This window comes from Ixodes scapularis, unplaced genomic scaffold (genome assembly GCF_016920785.2).
Source record: "Ixodes scapularis isolate PalLabHiFi unplaced genomic scaffold, ASM1692078v2 PGA_scaffold10__122_contigs__length_95168666, whole genome shotgun sequence".
In the NCBI taxonomy this organism is placed as follows: domain Eukaryota; kingdom Metazoa; phylum Arthropoda; class Arachnida; order Ixodida; family Ixodidae; genus Ixodes; species Ixodes scapularis.
Genome location: NW_024609836.1, coordinates 42,200,293 through 42,222,041, shown reverse-complemented (window position 1 = coordinate 42,222,041; position 21,749 = coordinate 42,200,293). Strand labels below are relative to the sequence as shown.

The following is a 21,749-nucleotide window of genomic DNA, read 5'->3' as shown; positions in this document are numbered from 1 at the left end:
TCCACAGAGACTTGACTCGCTCGAAAGCAACTGTTTGGCAGACCTGCCGAATTAACATGACACGGCCGCCGGAAGCAGTGAGATGCGCGTACGAGGTAGGCTACTGCAGGCATCAGTCTGGCCTAGCTTGAAAATGGCCGAAGCGATTAGTTACGTGTCTCAAGTTCTCTCATTTAGTCGTGCTGAAGGTATGAATCTTATTCCAAGATCTGCAGGATTTACGTCAGTCGGAACGTAGTGCCATTGGTCTGGCTGTGTAGACGACCTAATCCGTTCCACTTTGTTAATGACGTACATGTAAACCCTTCTTGTTTGGTTGTGCATGTAAGCTAAGGCCGTTCCGCAGTAAGTGTAAGGCTGTGTCGCATCAAGTTGTACACCCATTTCACGTTGAATGACCTCTGCCAGCTCAATGGCTAGCACAGCGCCACACAGCTCGGGTCTTAGAATGGTGTGCTTGGGGCGTTGTGCTAGTTTCGCTTTGCCCATAATAAAGCCTACATGACAGGCGCCTTTTAAGTTTATGAATCAGACACGCCACAGCTGCTACAGCTTTGGTCGAGGCATCTGAGAGGATATGTAAATCCTTCTGTTGAGCCGCACTAAGTGAGACGGCCGAATAGGCGCCAGGAATTTCCAGCTACTCGAAAAATTGCACAGGATCCTTACAGATCTCCCACGCTCTTCTCTTGTCATCGGGAAGTGGTGAGTCCAAGTCACAAGTTTCCGTGATAAGTTCTCTAAGAGACTTTCCTGAAACTGTGACTGGAACCACAAATCCCAACGGGTCGTACAGGCTGTTCAAAATTGAAGACACATTGCCGGCTGAATGGTCTTTAGTTAAACGGAATCCGGAGGGTGAGAGCGTCTTTCTTCAAATCCCAAGAAATTCCAAGACTTCTTTGGATAGGTGGGTTATCACAACCCAGATCGAGTTCCTTTAGATCTTTTGCGCGGTCCTCGTAGAGCTCTTCTTGTACTTTATTGCTTTTGTAAGTTATTTAGTAAAGCCAAAGGTTACAAACTGCAAACATCTGTTGCGTGCGTCTCAGTAGGTCAATGGCAACTTCTGTCGGAAGAGACTTCAATCCATCGTACTCATAGAAGTCTCCTTTAACATACTGCCTCGCAACCCTGTTAAATTCTTCTTCTCAATCTCGTGCTGTCCTTCGGAAATCGTATCTAGCAAGAGCTGGTGATGGACTCTTACCAAAGAGCTGTACTCTCATCCGGTACTCCACGACATTGTCATTGATATCGTTTTAGCTAACCCACAAGAACCTGAAATAATTTCGGTGGTCTTCTCGCACTATAAAGCAATAAAACATATGCTGAATGTCTGCTGTTACAGCAATTAGTTCTTTTCTGAAACCAATCAGCACAGCCAGCACGCTGTTCGTCAGGTATGGTCCGGTGAGTAGAGGACTGTTGTGTGAAGTATTGTTGAACGTTGCGCTAGAATCGAAGACAACTTTGTTTTCATCTAGTTTTCGTTGGTAATACACACCGAAGGTAGGAAAAGTACCAACAATCTTCTTTCTTATTGACGGTGTAGCTTCTTCCGCACGACCGTTCTTGAACGTCTTGTCCATAAAGGTTATGAAATGTTATTTATCTCTGCTTCCATTTTATGTGTGTCTTGCATAGATGAGAAACGAAATTGCGGAAGCACCTAGTCATTTGGGAGTCGTTGTCTTGGCTCAGGAAAGAGAAGAGGTACTACCCAGCTACACAACTCATCCTTGAAGACTTCACTCTATCGTGTTCAAGAACCCTTTACCCTCCATCGAAGGAGCGGTTCGGTTTTCGTCTTTGGTCGTCTGGAACAACTGAACTGTCACATCTTTATCGAACTTGTTTTGAACTGGCGGTGTAAGCTGGGTCAGTTCTCGGAATCCGGTGAATTTTTCTTAAATAGAAATGGTTACGGCATGGTAAAAAAATAAAGGTCGTCCGTTTTCAAGCATTTTTGTCTTGAAGGTAGTCACACAGTCCGGCTTCCCCATGCGACAATGCAAACAATGACGATCACCCGTCCAAGGACCAGTCGTTGAGCGAATGGAGCATCGGGAGGTCTATTGCAATGCTGGTGTACATTCTGAACTCAAATTATGTCTCTGCCCAACAGAAGCAGAACCTGTAAAAGGGTGGTGAGCTGGGCTATTTGGTAAGCATTATACATTGTTAAAATCAGCGAGCAACGTAAGGACACTGTAAAAGGATACAAGAGACCGGACAGACGCTGAGCTCACAACACAATATTTAATCCAGAAGAGAAGAGAGAAAATTACATATAACTAACAGGCACGTGCTCATGACACGAGAACTCTAGGGAGCGGGGCAATGGCTTTTTCACATCAACGCGTTTGAAAACAAAAACTTCCTTTTCAGATAGAGTAACAGAAGGATGACTCACGCAGTGCTCCCCCAGACCTTGTATAATATACGCCTCGTAAATTTTTCTGGGGAGTTTTCCCTTACATCGACCTATGATAACTGTGCAGGACAGATTTGGAGTACATGTACAGGCTTGGCAGTGCAGAGGCAAGTGGCTTCCCACCGTCGACTTTATATACAGGTTATGTTCACGTAGCCTATAATGAATACATCTTCTTGTCTGTCCCACGCACGTCCTACCACATGTTAAGGGAATGCTCTATAACAGGGGTCGGCAACCCACGGTCCGCGGGCCGCATGCGGCCCGCGGGGGAGTTTTATGCGGCCCCCGGCACGGACCTCCCAGAAAAGGACCCCCCCCCCCTTTCCCCCCCCCCCCTTTGCAGCTTACTCACAGACCCAAGAAGCACTGGGAAGTTAGGACCATAAAAGGTGTTAGACAGGAATATGGAGCGCTTCCAATCCGCCTCGCAAGTGGGCTCATTTTCGTCTTCTGCGCATGAGAAAGGAAGTAGCGGTGACGTGAGAACGCCGAGCCCTGATTGGCTGATCGCGACCCCCTATCTGAGCGTCGTCTGCTCCTTTGCAACGTCGTCTGCTCGGCACGCCGCCTGCGTCTGTCTTACATTTCCTGCGACTTTTGGAAGTCGAGCGAGCTCGACTTCGCCTTTCAGAGAGGGCAGACGAAATAACTCGAGCGGTACGTTGTTTTTGTCTAACAACTAGCAGACGCGCATCAAGGAGGGAAGTCAAAGGACTCACTGGCGAGGTGTCCCGAAGCGCCGAGGTTTGTTTGCTAAGAACCGAGAGTGAGGGTGGTTAGTGTCCGCAAGTTCCCTCCGAAATACTTTTTCCCTCCTTTCGTGTGCGGCGAGACTCCTCACTCTTTAACGGCGTCAAAGCGATGTCTGCTTTACCTTTCCTGCGTCTGTCGGAAATTCACCCCTTTTTTAACGGCGAGAGTCACCGTTGCCTCGAAAAACAAGAAGATGACAAGAGGAAGAGATTGACCTCTTAATCTAAAATTGAGGTCAGCGATCAAAGTAAAAGACGCGAAGGGTTCACAAGGGTCGCGTGGGCATATTCCATTCAGCACGCCAGCCGGTCGTGGGCAGACGGTCGCCGAGTCGGAGTGCCTGCTAGGCCTATCTGCCGTGCTCGCTTGGTCGTTGTCGGTGGAATCGTGGCCGTTGGAGCTTTTCCCGGGTGTTTGTGGATCCAGTGTTCTTGTTCGTCGTGGTCTGTTTCAAGTACTTTTTTCTTGCTGCTTGAAGTCGGGACGCGTGAGAAGCGCACGTAGAAAAACAAACGTCCGTGGGTCGTCGCGACCGCGACGCTGTCGGACATGCTGATTTGATGGTAAGAAGTGCGTAAGACAACTTCGGAGCTGCCGTAGGATATCGTCGTAATTTGCGCAAAACTTACGAAAATTTCGTTTCGTGAGTACGAATTTGTTCTCAAGTTTTGTCTTACGCATATTTTTGGCGTAAGATCGTTTTGTAAACCTGGCCTCTGCCCTCTGCACTTCCGAAAGTCGCAGGAAAGGTAAGACAGACGCAGACGACGTTGCGAGCAGACGACGTTGCAAAGGAGCAGACGACGCTCAGATAGGTGGTCGCGATCATCCAATCAGGGCTCGAAGTTCTGACGTCACCGCTACCCCCTGCGCAAGAAGCAGACAAACTTGCCCACCGTATTAACATTGTCCGGCATCCCTATACTTGGGCAGAGAACGCCTTAACTTCATTTTTGCGTTTTCTTGTCTCCCCCCCCCCCCCCCCCCCCCGCCTCCCCGACTTGCCGTCTGGTCCCCTCCGTGTCAACTTCGTGACGACTCGGCCCGCCGCTCCAAAAGGTTGCCGGCCACTGCTATACCATGCGTGAGGTACAGGACACAAACTATATAGCATGTTTCTTTTTACATTGCATTCGAGATACTTTGTCCAAATTTAAGTGCTGTCACGGAGCAAATCTGGGCTATTTTTAGGCGCTGAAAAAACAACTGGAACTTGATATCGTTGGGCGACATGTTTAACTTGTGCAGTACCTTGTGCAATCGTGGAACCACTGCCACCATTTAATCAATCAATCAATCAATGTTTATTTTTTTTCTCTTGTGTTAACCAACAGCTCGAAAGCCTACTGGGTTAAGCACACACAATTGAAATACACCCAAAATACAGAGTAGACAAAATAAAAAGTTGTGAAAAAAAAACAAAAAAACATGCAAGCACACAAACGTGTATATATGCCAATTAAAAACACATGCATCAAAATGATCGTTCTTCAAAAGACAGGTTTGTACTAAAAATATCGACGTCAGTAAATTGCGTGTTTAAAACATGTTGGATACGCGAAACCGGTGATGCGTTTCGAATGAGGTCTGGGTAAAAGACTCTAGGATTTCTAGAGTTCGTTCTAAGTGGTATGCGAAAGTGAACACAGGTGAGGAGAGTACGGCTATCTATTGCATTATGAATTAGCCTATGTAAAAACTGAACATCCCGAATAGACCTTCTTTTACCTAAGGTGCCCAATGTTAATTTTGCTAAAATCGAATTATTTTCATAAAAACACTTTCTTCCAAAATATCGGTTGTAAATGATGCGCACAAATCGCTTTTGTACATGTTCTATACTTTCACTTGCTGTTATAGATATGCAGTTCCAGACTACAGATGCAAATTCTAGTTTCGAACGTACATGGGTACTATATAATTTCAAGAGACAGTGATGAGTGATAAATGGTCTAGTTAAGCGAGACATTATTCCTAGCGTGCGCAATGACTGGCTGATAATGGAGTTTACATGAGAAAGGAAAAAAAGATGGTCGTCCACAAGAACACCTAGGTCTCGCATCTGCGTGGTCCGACAGATCGTTTCATTTTCCAGAACATATGCATAGGATAAATTGTGACGCTTTCTTGACAGCGACATGACTTTTGTTTTGCGCGGATTTAAGAAAAGATTGTTTGAACTGCACCATTCTACCACTGAACGAAGATCGTCCTGCAGCAAAGTACAGTCAGTGATTGAGGTGACCTCCCGAAACAACTTCACGTCATCTGCGAACATAAGTAATTGAGAGTGTTTTATGGACGACACCAAATCATTTATAAAAATAAGAAACAACAAAGGTACAAGGTTTGAGCCTTGGGGCACTCCTGACATAGAAATGAATGGACGAGACAAGAAGCCAGATACCCTTACACAGTTCTGCCTTTTATGAAGATAACTCCTAAACCAGGTATTGTACTCAGGACTCAGGCCATAGTCCCCAAGTTTCAGCAATAACAGCTCATGATTGACCTGATCGAAGGCTTTGGACATATCCAGATATATTGCGTCTACTTGGCCCCGAGACTGAATTATTGGAAAAGCAAAATTTAAAAATGTGCACAGATTTGTCTCGACGGATCTGCCTTTGACGAAACCGTGCTGTACAAGAACAAACTTTCTTTTAAAATAATTATACAAACGATTGTACACCAGCTTCTCAAAAACCCTTTGAAAATGCATTGAGAAGGGAAACAGGACGATAGTTATTAACATCACAAGAATTACCTGACTTGAAAATCGGGACTACTATTGAATATTTCCATTTTTCTGGAAAGACACCACTTTGTATAGACAAGTTAAACACTTTTTCAAGAACAGGAGCAAAACATTCGGCACATCCTTTTAGAACGAAGTTCGGAATACCATCTGAACCTGTGGACAGTTCAGAATTCAGCTTTCCAATAGCTAAAAGCACTTCGTGAACAGTACATCTAGTAAAAGGTAAATAGTCATCAAAAGTAGTATTACATGTCATGGGTACAGGGGTGTTGACATTGGAAAAGCATGAACTGAAATGATGCGAAAACAACTCACAAACAGATTTTGGGGACGTTTCAATAACTGACCCGTTGCTCAGCGTTATATCGTTAAAGTTCTTCGTGGTATGCTTTTTTACATAGCGCCAGAATTCTTCTGGTCGCTTGTTCAGGTTACGCTCCATCTGCCTGCGGTAGTGATATTGGTCGTTAGCAAGAAGCTTTTTTGTTAATTCACGACATATGCTAAATTTTTCATACCAAAAGCCGAGCCTCGTTTTTTTATATAATCTGTGGTAACGTAATTTTAATATCAAGTAATATTGCAAATCTTTGGAAAACCACTCAGGGTACTTCTCTGGGGGGTTGGTGCGCTGGGGAACAAAGAAGTTCATGGCATCATTGACTACCGCTGTGAAACTATCCACCATCGAATCTACGTCCGAGCATTGTAAGACATCAGTCCAATCATATTGTTCAAAATATTTGTATAAACTAAAGTAATCGCCAGCGCTGTACGCGTACCGTAGCGCACCAGACGCATTTAACACCTGCCTCGGAAACCCGGACGACCGGAGTCTCTCGATCTGAGCCTTGAAGCTGTCATTTATGTTATGCAAACATGACTTTTTTTTTTTTAAGGCTGATCCTTGACATGAAAGAGGTATACCTCTTTTTACAATTTTTGAGTGCGCTGACAAGTAATGTAATTTATCCTTTTTTGAACATGGGGAGAAAGACCACCATAAATGGTTAGTGTGAATTGTGAACTATACGTCCAGAAATTATAAGACATCTTGCTTGAGCCGTTCATAGAATAATATAAGACCCAAAGCTACACTTAATAAAAATGTCCATAACACTAGTGACAGATATGTTCCCAGGCAGTGGTCAAGCAGAAGTAGAAAGTCATCAACATATCTGAACCCCTTTTTATATGAGGTCCAAGGACATGGTCAATGGCACAATCAACTCTGGGAAGAAAAATATCACTGAGGACATGCGCTACTGACGACCCTGTCTGTCACCATCGAATTTCAGCCCCCTTTCAAAATATGGCGCAAGTGGGCGTCGTCTGCTACAACATAAGTCTTTATATATATATATATATATATATATATATAATTAGGACAATTGGTATGCTCTAAAAAAACTTCAATCATAAAAAGTTGTTTAGTTACAACGAGAAAAGCTCCAATTAAATAATCGTTGTTTATATAGCTGTCCTCTTCTCCCAAACCGGTTACTTGTGTACAGAGTCGAGCTTCAAAATAGTCCCATGATTTAAAATTATTCTAAAAAATCTTAGTATTAATACAACCAAACCACCCTTACAAAAAACCAGCTCAGTTCCTCTAGCATACAATATAAAGAATAAAATCAGATGCCAGAACGCTATCTATGTAAACCAAACGTGTGAAGAGAATATTTTTAAAATTTTATCACAATCAAGTGGTGTTTACAAAATCAAAAGTGTTTGCTTTGCTCATAGAACAAATCGTAAGGGTGCAGGCGAGCTGGTGAATATTAACTTAGAAGTTGAAGATCGTGCAACATAATGTTCAATTTTATTGTACCTCTTTGAAGGAGCTCTTTCGCTGAAAGTTTCCCCTTGGTGGAGACCATTGTGATGGTCTCTTGGCTATCCTGGCTGTTGGTCACGTTTCTGAGGTGGACTGGTTCATTTCCCTCGAGCTGGTAACTGTCCACTCTTAGTTGGTGCAGTTGATCCTGAATGACATTTTACTATACTTTGCTACAAGTGCGAGCTCCGGGCTTTCACAGTCCCTGTTAAGCATGAACGCTCGTGCAGTGCAAACACTGTTGAGGGTCGCATGATTGTGCTTGTAACATCGGCTGCTTCTGGATGCGTCTGGCTTCGGTTGAAACGAAGTATATATCTACATTTCACATAGGGATCTTGTCGACTGCGCAAAGGGTAACTATTTTAAATCTGAGCAATCTGAATTGCCTTTAATCTACGTCCTCTTAGGTTTCGTCTATCTCTTCTTTATCTTCAAACATGCTCCTATAGCACAATTGTGTCACTAAATAAGATACGCTTCAGAGTAACGACACACACCCATCTTGTGGCTTAATATAATTGTTGTCAGTTGTCTGAAGCTTTATCTGAACTCACAGGAAACGATTTTGCGAAGAATGCGTAACGTCAATGGCTGTGCAACTCTTTCATGCCCAACTTTACAACATGGGCAAATGGTGCAGCTGCGGGGAGGCATGACGGAAGCGATACGAAGACAACACGTTCATTTGGAACTCGTAAGTCCGGACAGATTTGATGGCGACTCGGCGGAAGCTGCTGTCCGGCTTGACTTTTACGAGTATGCATGTGACAAGAACCTTTCTACAAGAGATGAAGACAAAGTAAAAAACCTCCGACTCTATCTAAGAGGAGACGTAAAGTGGTACGAACCTCACATTCCTACTACACTTACGACTCTTGGTTCTGTGTGAAAGGAAGCTTTACAAGATCACTTAATAGGAGCCCGGTTGAGCGCTGGGACTAAGAAATATTGTACAAACACCAAGAAGGTAATTTTCCCATTAATTTTGTAAGAAGCGAAGGCTTCTCATCTCGCCGACCCTTCACTTAAGGAGACGTCCTATGTTCCATTAATCATTCATGAAATGAAGAGCGGCAGTCAAGAACAAGTTCAAGTCACAGCGCAAACTGTCATAGAGGTGTTGAGGCAGCCATTTCGGGGCGTCCGTGTGAACCGTGACTTTAGCCATGAAAACCCACCTGAATTCAGACAACTCAAATGTCCGCCACGTCAATATTCATCGGCTAGACACATAGAAGCTCAGGGGCAATTAAGTCACGCATATAAGGGTGTATTTTCATTTGAAATTGAACACGCTTGTCGGGGTGGGTCTTTCGATTTTTCTCAAATACCTCTTATTGCCCTATTTCTGCAAAAAAACAAGACCGCTTTTCAAATTAAAAAAAGAAATCGCTTTACGAAATGTATTAAGTGGAGCAGGGTGAAAATCTGTTCTTTACTCCGTGATTTTTCTACCCAGTTCTGAACGCTGCTATGAATACGGAAAACATATAAAACTCGCAGTAATTTTTTGTATGCTTGTATACCGTGCCGACTATTTTTTATTTCTCAGAAAAATATTTTAGTATTCTTTTTTACTGAGCTAAAAAATGCCAAACATCGTCTCTTTGACAATGCGGTGGCATATTCAGGGCCTTGTATCTCATGACTTATAATATTTCTCCCTTACCAAATACTAGGTGGGTGTAGTCCAATACATGAGCTATCGACGGAATAAGTTTAGTTTATTGTATTTTTGCAGAATATTTAATATAAAATCTGATACATCCTCAAAAATGAAATTTACAGATAATTTGAACCCGCTTTCCAGAAAAACTTCATTTTTATTTCGTTATTTTTTTTTTATTATTGCTGCCGATCATATGGACATTCAACTGGCTTGATGCGATTTTCACATTTTTTGTTGTATCTTCTCTAGAAGTGATCGAAATCACAGCCACGCTCTCGGAACGGTCAAACGCAGTTTTCTCAGGTAGGCTTCGCTGCAAAGACTATACTGCTTATTTGTGTGTTCAAATGCAGCGGGTAAATTTATTTTGAGTGAGAACCCTCGTGCTTCGCTACATATTGTATTTTCTCCATTTGTAACGATGGCAACTGACATTCCTTAGTACGATCGTTAGCGGTGCAGCGATTGTTTCATTGTGCGGTGCGTAAAGCCAGGGCACAAAGGGCGGAGAAAACGGAACGCGCTCTTGATGTTACCACACCGGGGTCATTTATCCGTTTTGGCTATACACAGCTTGTAAGGCACGTACAGCACGCCTGGCACCCCGCGTTGCAGGCCCGTCTCCGTAACACCCAGGAAGCATCCCGCACGGGCCGCCAATCCACGATGTGTCTTCTCGCGTGCAATCAAATAACCACGTAACTTCCTGTTTTCTGTCAGAAGTGTGTTTACAAAAAAAATATGTAATATCATAAGCCCCAATTTAAGTAGGAAAAGCAGTATACAGAAAAAAAGCGGGAAAAACGGGCTCAGTTTAGACGAAGCGAAGACAATTTTTTTTCAGAATACAATCACCAATTGGCGATAAATAGTCACTTTTATTAATTAAGGCTAATATATTATATTTCGGATGCGCTTGTAAAACAATATGTTGCTTTGCTTCAAATAGTCCAGTTCACCGGCAACAGAATATGCACTGTTTGAACTTTCGACAACGACATCGGCTTGCCTCTGCCGAGATGATCGAGCGCAGGGGCGAGCTGAACTTTGTACCGCAGTGGTCGGATGCAGCCGAAAAGATCAACAGCCTGGAAAGTCGAGACGGACAGAAGGAAGGTTGGAACAAAAGCGAGCGAGCGGTGAACCCGAGATGGTGTCCTTTCTGCTTCAACGAGTATGTGCAGTTAAAAATAAAAGTGTTGGGTTTTGTTCAAGACTGATCGATATCTCTGAACGCCAAGAAGCAACGATTCCTACTACATGCACAGAAGGCAGTGGAAGCAGTCACATAATTTCTCTGTAGACTTGAAGTTTCTCCACTTTGTCGCACCGAGCTTAAAGGGCCCCTGAAAGGGAAAACACCTTTTTTTTAAACAGTCTAATTGGGACACGCGTGTCAACAAATTAAATTTGGGGAAAAAAATAGAGCAACATTTGCGGCGCGAGACGCGATTTAGTCACTAGTCATCTCCTTTTCATCTGTTTTTTTTCTCTCGGCATTTGGGGCGCTTGGAGGGAGGAGGATAGGCGGATCGGCTTCGCCTTCACATTGAGTTGGAAAAAGCGAATGACCATCTCGTTGAGATCGAGAGTGAATGGCCATTCCGTGGTATCATGGACTTTGCGCGCAGAATTTCAAATAAATCTCTCGTCGTCAATATTGCTCTAAAAATAAACTTTCTTCTGCCTAAAATTTATTTTTCGACAGGCGTGTCTCAACCAGACAGTTTTTTTTTTTTCAGGGACCCTTTAATGCAAAGATTTAACAGCCTTCGGGAATATGAAAAGCGATTTGACGGTTTTATTTTAGGTGTCTACTGTAGATTCGCTTTGGCTAGGCACACATTGCTTGGGTTTGGGAGTAAATAAAGGTTTGTTCTATTTTCTCCTTCAAAATAAAGCCCGTCCGGCCAAGGCCGACTTGGCACCGCTGCATAAACAGCATCGGCGAATGTGTCTTTCATATTGCCGGAGTCCGTATATCTCGTGCTGATGTCACCTTAGGTTCCTGGCCTGGCTCGCGAACTGTGCACCACCCATGTGAGGAGCGCATCCCTTTGCGAGCACCTACTGAGGCCCATTCTTCGTTTTTGTGCTTCCTGAATGTATCAATTTCTTTCTCCGATAGGTCGAAAAGCACAACGCTTCTTGTCATTGTTTCATATTTTCCAACGAAGTCCTCTGACGTCCGTATCAAGGGGCCGTCCTGCGAACGAAAATTGTGTAAAGTGCTTCAAGCCTTACAAGAAGGGTATAGCACAAACAGATGTATGACCCCGGTCTGGATACATGAAGAGCTCGTTCCGTTTTCTCCGCCCTTTGTGCCATAGCTTTACACACCGGATAATGAATCAATCGCTGCACCGCTAACGATCGGACTAAAGAATGTCAGTTGCCATTATTACAAAATCTAGAATATGTAATATATAGCCAAACACGACTCTTCTCAATCAAAATAAAATTACTCTCTGCATTTTAACACAAAAATAAGCAGTATATTGTTTTGCAGCGGAGCCCACCTGCGGAAACTGCGTTTGGCCGCTCTGAAAACGTGGGTGCGATTTCGATCACTTCTAGAGAAGATACAAGAAAAAAGGGGGAAATCACATCAAGCCAGTTGAAAGTTAGTGTGATAGGCAGCAATAATAAAACATCTGAACGAAATAAAAAAAATGGGGTTTTTCGATAAAGCGGGTTCAAAAATCGGTAAATTTCATTTTTGACTATTTATCAGATTTTATATAAAATATTCAGTGAAAATAAAATAAACTAAATTTATACCCGTCGATAGCCCATGTATAGACTACACCCGCATAGTATTTTCAAAGCGATAAATATAATAATTCATAAGAAAAAATCTTCTGAATATGCCACCAGATCGTCAAAGAGACGATGTTTGGCATTTTTAACTCAGTAAAAACAGAATACTAAAAGATTTTCCATTGAACTAAAAAATGGTCGGCATGATATACAAGCACGCAAAAAATTATTGTGAGTTTTCTATGCTTTCCGTATTCATATCAGCGTGTAGAAAAATCACGGATTAAAAAACTTATTTTAACCCTGCTCCATTTGATATTGTTTTGTGAAGCGAAAACGTTTTTAAAAAAATTTGAAAAGCGCTTTTGTTCTTAACAGAAATGGGGCAATTACATATATACTTTTTCTTAAAAATCAAAATATCCACCCTGAAAAGCGCGTTCGAGTTCAAATGGAATCACCTATAAGACAACTGCCAACGAGTGTGTTTGTTTACCTATCACATCTTACACCCTCTACGCCACATTATTGTTAATGGGAGGAACATCGTTGTCTTGACTGACCAAGGTGCATCTATCAGCCCGATCAACAAAAAATGTATTGTAAATTCGGAGGACGCACGAACGGGGAAGCCTATTGAAGTCCACATTTATGAGAATATAGTTGAAAGAATCGAACGATGAACGAGAGGGGCAGTTAAAATTAAAGAATACAAATTGCAGGTGGCACCATTCGTCATCAAGGATGCTTCGTTCATGTCCATTAAGTCGCAACCAGACAAAACTCGTCTACAACTAAAGATATCTTGAAAGCCCTTGAAATGACATTTGATCAAAACTACGAGCGTCTGGGTGACGTCACAACTAGAATTTATGGAAATGTTAAGAACAGAGAAGGAATATATAAGGTCTTCCGTTGATATGTGTTGAAAACCATCCACCAGCAACCTCCGCAACGGAAGTTCCTTTCAAACTCAATAGCATCATGACTGTCAGAAAGAAACCATACAGTACGCCACATGAAAATAAGACGTGTTTGAATTATTAATTTCAAGGGATATCAGAGGCTGAATCTGCTGCGGTCAAACTGCATTGGTCGCGGTCACACTACTCTTGAAAGTGAAACGAAGGCACGTCAGTGAGGCATTGAGTTATGCCGCGACATCCCTACGTCATGGATGGATCGTCTTAAACCCATTTTCTAGGCGCTAAGGATATCTCGCAGTCCTCTGTTAAAGCGATCTTGGACGCGCCCGGGGTCAAGAGACCGGAGCGTGCCGCGCGCCGTTTGCTTTGCTCAACTCTCCGTGGCCATGAAACCAAAGCTATCGTCGTCACTGCGCTCGCGCAGCTTGAGCGCCGCTCAAAGCTGTACGCGCGCGCTCTTCACTTTTCCTGAAATTCCACAGAAAGCCAGCTCGTTAACGTTGCGCGGAAACAATAATTTTGCGAAAAAGAAGAAAGAAATATTAAAAAAAAAAAAAGAAAGCAGGAAGGAAAGCATTGTAAGCGTTTCGATAAGGCACCGAAGATGGGTGTTGTTATACTTTTTTTTATTTTTTCGTTTTATTAGCGCGTGGGAGTAGATGCCGACAGATGCTGAATACACAGGTTGCATGTTACATCATTCGCGGCCATGCCAGTATATTATGCGCTGCGAGCGTTCCGTTCGCCGTGTCGGTTTCACACCGCAGTTGTAGTTTGAAGGAACCAGTAAGTAGAAATAACCGTCAGTACCCAGCAATGGCGACACCTGCATGCTTTGCATACACCGTCCCAATATTTACAAAATCATAATATGTTATCTTTTCAGCACAGCACACGCTTGTTCGTTGCTCTGTTAGGCGAGTATTGGTGACCACAGCGAAAGCGACGGCACATAGTGGCTAAAAAAGAAAGCTTTGACGGAAGGTTCGCTCGCCAGCCTGCACGTGCGAATCGGATATTAACAACACCTGGCGGTCTAAAGACAAAGCCTTGAAAGTAGGTGCGAAAACACGCGATGAAAATCACCAATAGCAGCCATTCGCACGAGAACTGAGAATTGCACCGGCCAGAAACATTGTTTACCAAATGTTGAGCTGAGAAGATTGCACAGCGGAGCGAGCAATCTTATAACCCAGCATGTGCATCTTCGTCCCTTAGCATATCCTCCGCTATACTCACAAAGCCAGGCAGTTCGACGACGGATCCATAGGGTGCCTAGTCGCAGATATGGAGCACGAGGATCTGGTAGCAAATAGCACTTCTCGGGAAACCTGGACGTCAGCGCACAGCTTTTGCAGCGGCGAGGACCCGAAAGATGGTTTTCAAACCCGACGAGAAAAGAAGCCGTAGCGCGAGGAACACGAGGAGCACGATCGAGTATTCCATTGCTCGGGAGAGGTGTGTCTGTACGTTTCGCCGCAGAGGGGCGCCCGTCACGTGGCTCTCCTTTCATCCGTTGTCTGCCGCTCTACCTATTTAATTTCGACGGCCGCTTCTTGTGGTGATCTGCCAGGTTTTGTCAATATAAAAGAGGCTATGCATTTGGGAAAACGATCAAAGCACGTATGATACGTACGAACGCCGCTATATTTAGCTGAAATTCTTCGGCGGTAAATCTAGCTGGAAAACATTTTGCGCCAAATGTAGGGAGAAAATTTGTAAGTTATATTGTGAAAATCTTGTGCCACGTGGTAACATGGTGTCACGTGAGGACACTGTGTCGTATAAAAAATGCGGACAAACTTTAGCTGAGATTGTCTCGCTCAATAAAGCGCAAGTTTTACCGCTCAATCTGGCAAGAACATTGTGACGCCATGGGACATGACATGGCGTAACGCTGTGAGTGCACGATATCATGACTCTGTGACCCCCTCCCCCCCCCCCCCCCCAGACCAGATTTACCGAATTAATTTTCCCACTAAGGACAGAGGAAACAAGTTTACACCTAAATTTAACGGGCCGCGACTACACGAGACACTCACGAGATCCGCTGCAAAATTTGGAGAATAAAGTACGTATGCGTAAAACAGCGAATCTGCCGGGGGAAAATTAACCCTGCGAAAACACTCCCGAAGTCGAAAAAGAAAGGACTCCGGGAACGAAGAACACCAACCGAAAAGAGGTTGCTAAACTCCGAACTATTCCCGTACTGGCGCCACTACTCATCCTATCCACTTTTCTGTTTATCTTTTTTATTTGCATTTATTATTCTTTAGTTTGTGGTTCAAAAGGTTAAAAGAAGCCTGGCGAGGAAGCTTAGAAGCTTTCTGCAGACTTGTATTTCGTCAGCATAGTGAGCGAGGTGCCGATGCGGTCAGTGCCTCTCCGGCCGGTCGCGGAAGAAATATTAAAGGTCTGCTGCTCCGGAAACGCCAAGCAGGGAAAGGAGAGTGCGGTACCTATAACAACACGTATAGCGAAATAAATAAAAAAAGATCAGACATCGCAAAGAAAGGAGACATGAAAAGGGCGTATAGACATGCACACATGTGTGTGTGTGTGTGCGTGCCTGCCTGCGTGCGTGCATGCGTGCGTGCGTGCTTGTACGGGTATGGTTATGTCTATGCGTGTGCGTAATCTTTTACAGGTGTTCTCTTTCTTTCCATCGTCTCAATTAAGATATGGTTATGTTTGCGATTGAACAGCCTTCTGCACCCTCATTCGTACCCTTTTTTTTTCTGGTTCTTTTTTTATAACGCATTGTTCGGTGGGCTTCTAAAAAGCTTCCTTCCGCTCTCTGCCGCCCACATTTATGTGTGTTTCAGTTTTGCGACCGTTTAGTCTACTGATGCCTAATGCCTGACTAGATGCACACCGCAACAAGGCGTGGCGACGTACGGCAAATTGGGTGGTCATGTCGACGTGAAAAAAAAGTAAAAAACGTAAAAGAAATGAACATTCCTTTTTGTATTCAAATTTTATCCTCCATTAAAGAGGTACTCCGGCGATTTTTTTTTTTTTTTTTAGCTATTGAAATTAACCAAATTTCGGGAATCACCGGCCTTTATCCTTTCCGGTATGCTATTTGGTATCGCGAAATTTAATAGTTGGTGTGAAATCTCCAATTGAAATGATGGCAAAACCAACATTCAAATATTCCCGCGCTGTTCAGTGCCTTGACGTAAGGGCAAGGCAGGCTTGCAGGGCGAGCAGGCAGTCTAAAAAGACTATACTGAGCATTTGTTTCGTGCTGCTGCGTGGGTGATGGAATGAGCCCTAAAGCATTCATTGCACACCATGGAATTCCTTATATTCAGTTGGGAACAGAGTCTACAGTCCAAAGCTTCCGCTGACCTCACTTTTTCATCGCTGCCCGTAGGCACTTACTTTCACATTGAAAAACGCGGTGAGGAAACAATTGTGAATTCAATAACTTCGCGAAAAACAATATTTCAGAGCAATATTTGGGCTGGTATGACACTGAAATTTGTTGGTGTTTTTAAAGAAAAGGTTTTAAGCAAATCAAGGACTTAAAAGAAAAAAAAAATTTTTCACAAAGTTACTGAATTCGAAAGTTCCTCCAAGGTTTTCTTCATAGTCCCCTAGGTGCCTGAAAGTTTGCTAAACACACAAACAAGCATCGCTAAAAAAATAACCCAGCTATATGGGCAAAATTAATTATTTTCGCGAAGGAAATAAATAAAAAATTATGGACCTCACCGTTTTTTGTTTTTTTTCCAAGGGAAAGTCTCTACTGGCAACAACGAAAAAGTGGCATCACGTGTAGGCAAGGGTTCACTCTTTGGACCATAGACTTTGTTCTCATTCGATTACAAGCAGTTTCACGGTTTCAAATGGATTCTACGGAAGCTCGCTCGAGCACCCACGCAGGAGCACGAAACAAATGCTCTGGATTGTCTATTTTCAGAATGCCCGCTCGACCTGCAAGACCGCTTTCCCCGGACGACACAGCATTCAAAAGCACTGGTATATTTGAATCTTGGCGTTCGCGTCATTTTTACTTGCCGATTTCACAATAACTATTATGAATTTGGCGATACTAAATAGCATACCGGAAATGGAAAAAGCCGGCGATTCTGAAATTAGAGTTTATTGGAGTAGCTCAAATAATCGGCGCAGTACCCCTCGAAATTTTAGCGGCTTTTTCTTCGAGCAGACGTGGCCTCCTTTAAGACAGCAGCTCACAAATACCAGTATCTAGGCCGTAAACGCAAGAAAAGCAACTTTAAAACGTATTTCAACTATTTCCTAATACAACCTGGTAGTTGGAAGGCCGATTTTTGTTGGAATGTTTGAGGTCACTGGCCCATCAATAGCAGCCCCATGGCGCGGCGTGTCCAACGGAGGTACCCGGGAACGAGCCGCGCTTGGCACACCTCTCAGTTCTAGTACACCATACCTCGGGTATTCCCACTTGGCGGGATTTTAACGCATTGACAATAAAGCTGGCGCCACCTAGTGGCGACGACCTTAATTACGGTACCTTTCTCTGTCTAGGGGCCCGTGTCGTTTGTTTATTGTTTATTGAAATAACCCCACAGCGCCCGTGAGGGCATTACAGCGGGGGAGGGGCAAATACAAAATGAACATGACGCCAAAGAACACTTAAATTGCCTAAACAGTCAAAACTCAAAATGTGACTTACCAGGAGAAATCAACATGAAAATAAAGACAAACGTAAACCCAAACCAGCGTAAAACTAGACACTGCACTCGTGAATATATATAGAAAAAGCTGAAGTTTGTAGAAATAACAGGTTTTAAGAATCTGACAATGCCTGATAAAATTGATAGCTTACGCTTGTTGAGACGATCTCTTCAGGTAAATTGTTCCAGTTGAGTATTGTACAAGGAAAAAATGAGTATTTGTAAATGTCTGTTCTGCTGGAAAAAGGCCTAATTTTTCTGCTATGATCCAGGCGCCGAGAGATAAAGTGAGGTGGAAGTAAATAACGCATTTTGTCAATTCCACACTGATCGTAATATATGCTGTGAAGGAGTTTCAGGCGGAAGCATTTACGACGATTCAGTAGAGGCTGCCAGTTAAGATCGCGTTTCATGGCAGTTACACTTTGACCACGCGAGTATGCATTAAGGACAAATCTGGCGGCTCTGTTTTGTATCAGTTCTATACTATTTATCAGGTACTGCTGGTGGGGATCCCAAACTTCTGAAGCGTACTCTAGAATGGGCCGAATATTTGTGAGATACAGTGTGTTTTTGACCTCTTGAGGAGAATTTTTGAAATTACGTTTGATGAAGCCAAGCATCCGATTAGCTTTAGCAGTCATATACTCAATGTGAAAGCGCCATGACAAATCGTGGGAAAAGTAAACGCCTAAATATTTTACTTGTGGTGACATGTTGATGGGAATGTCGTTAATCTGGTACATGGTGGTGATAGGGTTACGCTTTCTAGTTACACGGACAAAGTGACATTTGTTAACGTTCAAATCCATTCCCCAAGTACTACACCAGTTTGCTATGCGGTCAAGGTCGGCCTGCAGAGTGATACAATCGTTGACCGAACTTACTGCTCGATAAATTATACAATCGTCAGCATACAGGCGTATACTAGAAAAAACGTCTACAACAATGTCATTGATAAATATTAAAAATAAAAGCGGCCCCAACACCGAACCCTGGGGTACACCAGAAGTGACGGAAATAAAATCAGATGACTTGCCATTAATTATCACTGCTTGAGTCCTGCCACTTAGGTAATCTGCTAACCACCCAAGAACTTTACCATCTATTTTTAAGGACTTCATTTTATGCAGAATAAATTTATGTGGCACGAGATCAAAAGCTTTCCGGAAATCAAGAAAAATACAATCTGTTTGAAGGCCTTTATCGTATGCGTTTGCTAGGTCATGGTAAAATTCTACTAGCTGAGTAGTGCATGACAAGCCTGGGCGGAACCCGTGCTGGGATGGAGTGAAAAAATTATTTGACTGTAAATGTTGAGCGATACTTGTGTAGATCACATGTTCCATAAGTTTAGAAGACGTACTTAGCAACGATATGGGCCTGTAATTTTCAACTTTGTTTTTGGGGCCGCTTTTATGCACAGGCACAACATGAGCTTTCTTCCAGTCAGAAGGCAAAATACTATCTGATATAGATCTGGTAAACAGGACGTGCAAGAACATAGCGAGTATACCTGCGCATTCCTTAAGAATCTTGTTAGGAATGCCATCAGGACCTGGAGACTTATCAGTTTTAAGTGACCCCAGAAGTTTAACCAGTCCGTCAGAGTGGAATTCAATTTCCGGCATGTCACGGAATTCATTTACTGCGTTTGGCAGAGCCAAGTGCACCGCAGTTATTGGGGGAGAAAAAACTGATTGGAAGTATCTACTAAAGCATGTAGCTTTTGCTTGGTCATCGTGTATGGTCTGTTCAAGTTCATCAATTGGTGGTATGCCAACCTGGTCCTTCTTGTTGCTTTTTACCAATTTCCAGAATTCTTTAGGGCTCCTTTTAAGACGGTCACTTAAAGTGCTCTGAAAAACATTTTTAGCTAATTTAAGTTTTCTTTTGTAGAGTTTACTTAGGTCGCGTAACCGATTAAGGGACGCGGCAATAGAAGTCCTGCGGAAAGTTAAGTATGCGCGCTTCTTTTTCCTCAAAATTTGCCGTAACTCTCTATTTATCCAAGGTTTGTTTTTTTGCTCTGTTGGAGAGAATAGCTTGTGTGGGATGTAAGTTTCGATTAAGGCAGTAAGCTTAGTTTTAAAAATGTTCCACAGGGTTTCAACGTCCATCTCATAGCTGTGCATTTCAAAAATGGCAAAAAACGCTACAAGTTCGTCAGCAAGGCTAGCGTAATTGCCCTGGTCGTAAAAATAAATCCTGCGTGGGGACTGCAGAGCCGATAGCGGACGTTTACACTGTATACTTGCTGTAACTATGTCGTGATCGCTAATGCCCGGAAGGTTTGTGACTGCAGAAACAACTGTTCTGGAATCGCAAAGAAGGAGGTCTAGTGTACTTGATCTATTGAAGTCCACTCTGGTTGGTTCAGTGACGTATTGAGACAACCCAAAGCTTGAGACAAAGTGAGAAAATGTCGTGTATAATATCGAAGAGCGTGGCGTTGCGAGCGTGACGTCACGAGTAAATATCCTGAGACACATTGCGTCGCCCCGATGGCCGATGTTGAAGCGCTCGCCAGAATCCGTCGGTTTGGACGAAAAATATAGCCATCCGATAAAAATTGAAGCGTGTGATTATGATTTATGAATATCATAGATTATATTTTACCCGTTTCGAAATGTTCCGGCCTATAGGATCACCAAGTACCGCTGAAGCCCCTCCTTCCCGGATCTGGACGTCATATCAAGAGTTTTCTTAATCTCCGCCCTTGTGCATCTTCACCGCTTATGAAAGCTATGCACGCGCACTTTTTCTATTTTCAAAAAGAAGACACACAAAGAAAAGTCGTCAGGACTGGTGCTATACTGATCTCTATAGCAGTAGGCTGGATCGCGGATCGAGGGTTGTCTTTCTAGGGTCGAGTGGCACCACCGGAAGCCGTCATATGACACCAGCTACTGCATAGGGCTCTATGGGGAAAACGAGAAAAAGAGTCATTTCCCCCGCTCCTAAGCGGTTGTCGGCACTGAAACGTTTTGTCTGCTGTTCGGGAAGCCAACCAAATAGCTTGTGCAGAAGCATTAACACTGGTAGCCCCTACAGTTCTGATAAATTAATGTTTTCCGGTTCAGAGTAACTCCGCTGGGCGAAACTTATAGTGCAGCTCAATGAGGCACGAGTCACCTAGAGTTACCGCGGAGTCTGTGCGGTCTCGATGAGTTGGATTTAGCAGACGACAAGCTTGAACGATTTTCTGCGCGGAATTCGCGCACTCTCAAAACGCCGCTGTCAACATTGGGACTTTTTCGACATTCATCAACTTCTTGGTTTCCCCAAGGGCTGTCTAATTGACGGCAACTTCCTTTGTTTACTCTACTACAAGAAAGCGCTTGCCAGCTCAGCCGTAAGTGCTGCGGCACGTTTGAATTTCTTAATCGGCGCTCGAACGCTTCACAAATACCAATTCGATCTTCAAACACCCAAAATAATGATCGCAGCACATCATAAAATACTTGCTTTCGAGCACACTGCACAAGCTTCAATATTCCTACTTTTCTTGGTTTCTCCCATAACCTGGTGTCAAGTAATGGCCGCCTGTGGTGCCACCGACGCGCTCCCGATCCGGGATCCAGCCTACTACAATAAAGATCAGTGCTGGTGCCAGTGCGGGGGAATATAACTGGCAAGCTTGCAATTGCACAAGCTTCCCACACGAGCGACATGCTATTGACGGCCGAAAGTGAAAAAAGTATGTCGTAGCGACTGGTCGGAGGTTCTTCGAGCCTTCTCGCATTTAGTTACATTTTCGAATTAAACGAATGTTATATTCAGATTCACGGGATAAAAGAAGTGTATAATCAACCTCCATCTCATTTTTGTTCCAGGAGAATGGCGTCCCTCAGGGTGGAGTATTAAGCGCTACACTCTTTGCCGTGAAGATTAATAGTCTGGCTAAAGTTATGCCACCATCTGTATCCT

The 21,749-nt window shown here is 43.5% G+C and overlaps 1 protein-coding gene across 1 annotated transcript in view; it reads left to right on the top strand.

Moving 5' to 3' along the window:
* The first annotated feature begins 1,405 nt into the window (after window positions 1-1,405).
* The window catches only part of LOC115324722 (cathepsin B), a 71,587-nt gene continuing 51,243 nt past the window's right edge, over window positions 1,406-21,749 (top strand). The window contains exon 1 of the mRNA XM_042288541.1: window positions 1,406-1,413. Within this exon, the coding sequence (XP_042144475.1) occupies window positions 1,406-1,413 (8 nt within the window). The remainder of the gene's footprint in view (window positions 1,414-21,749) is intronic.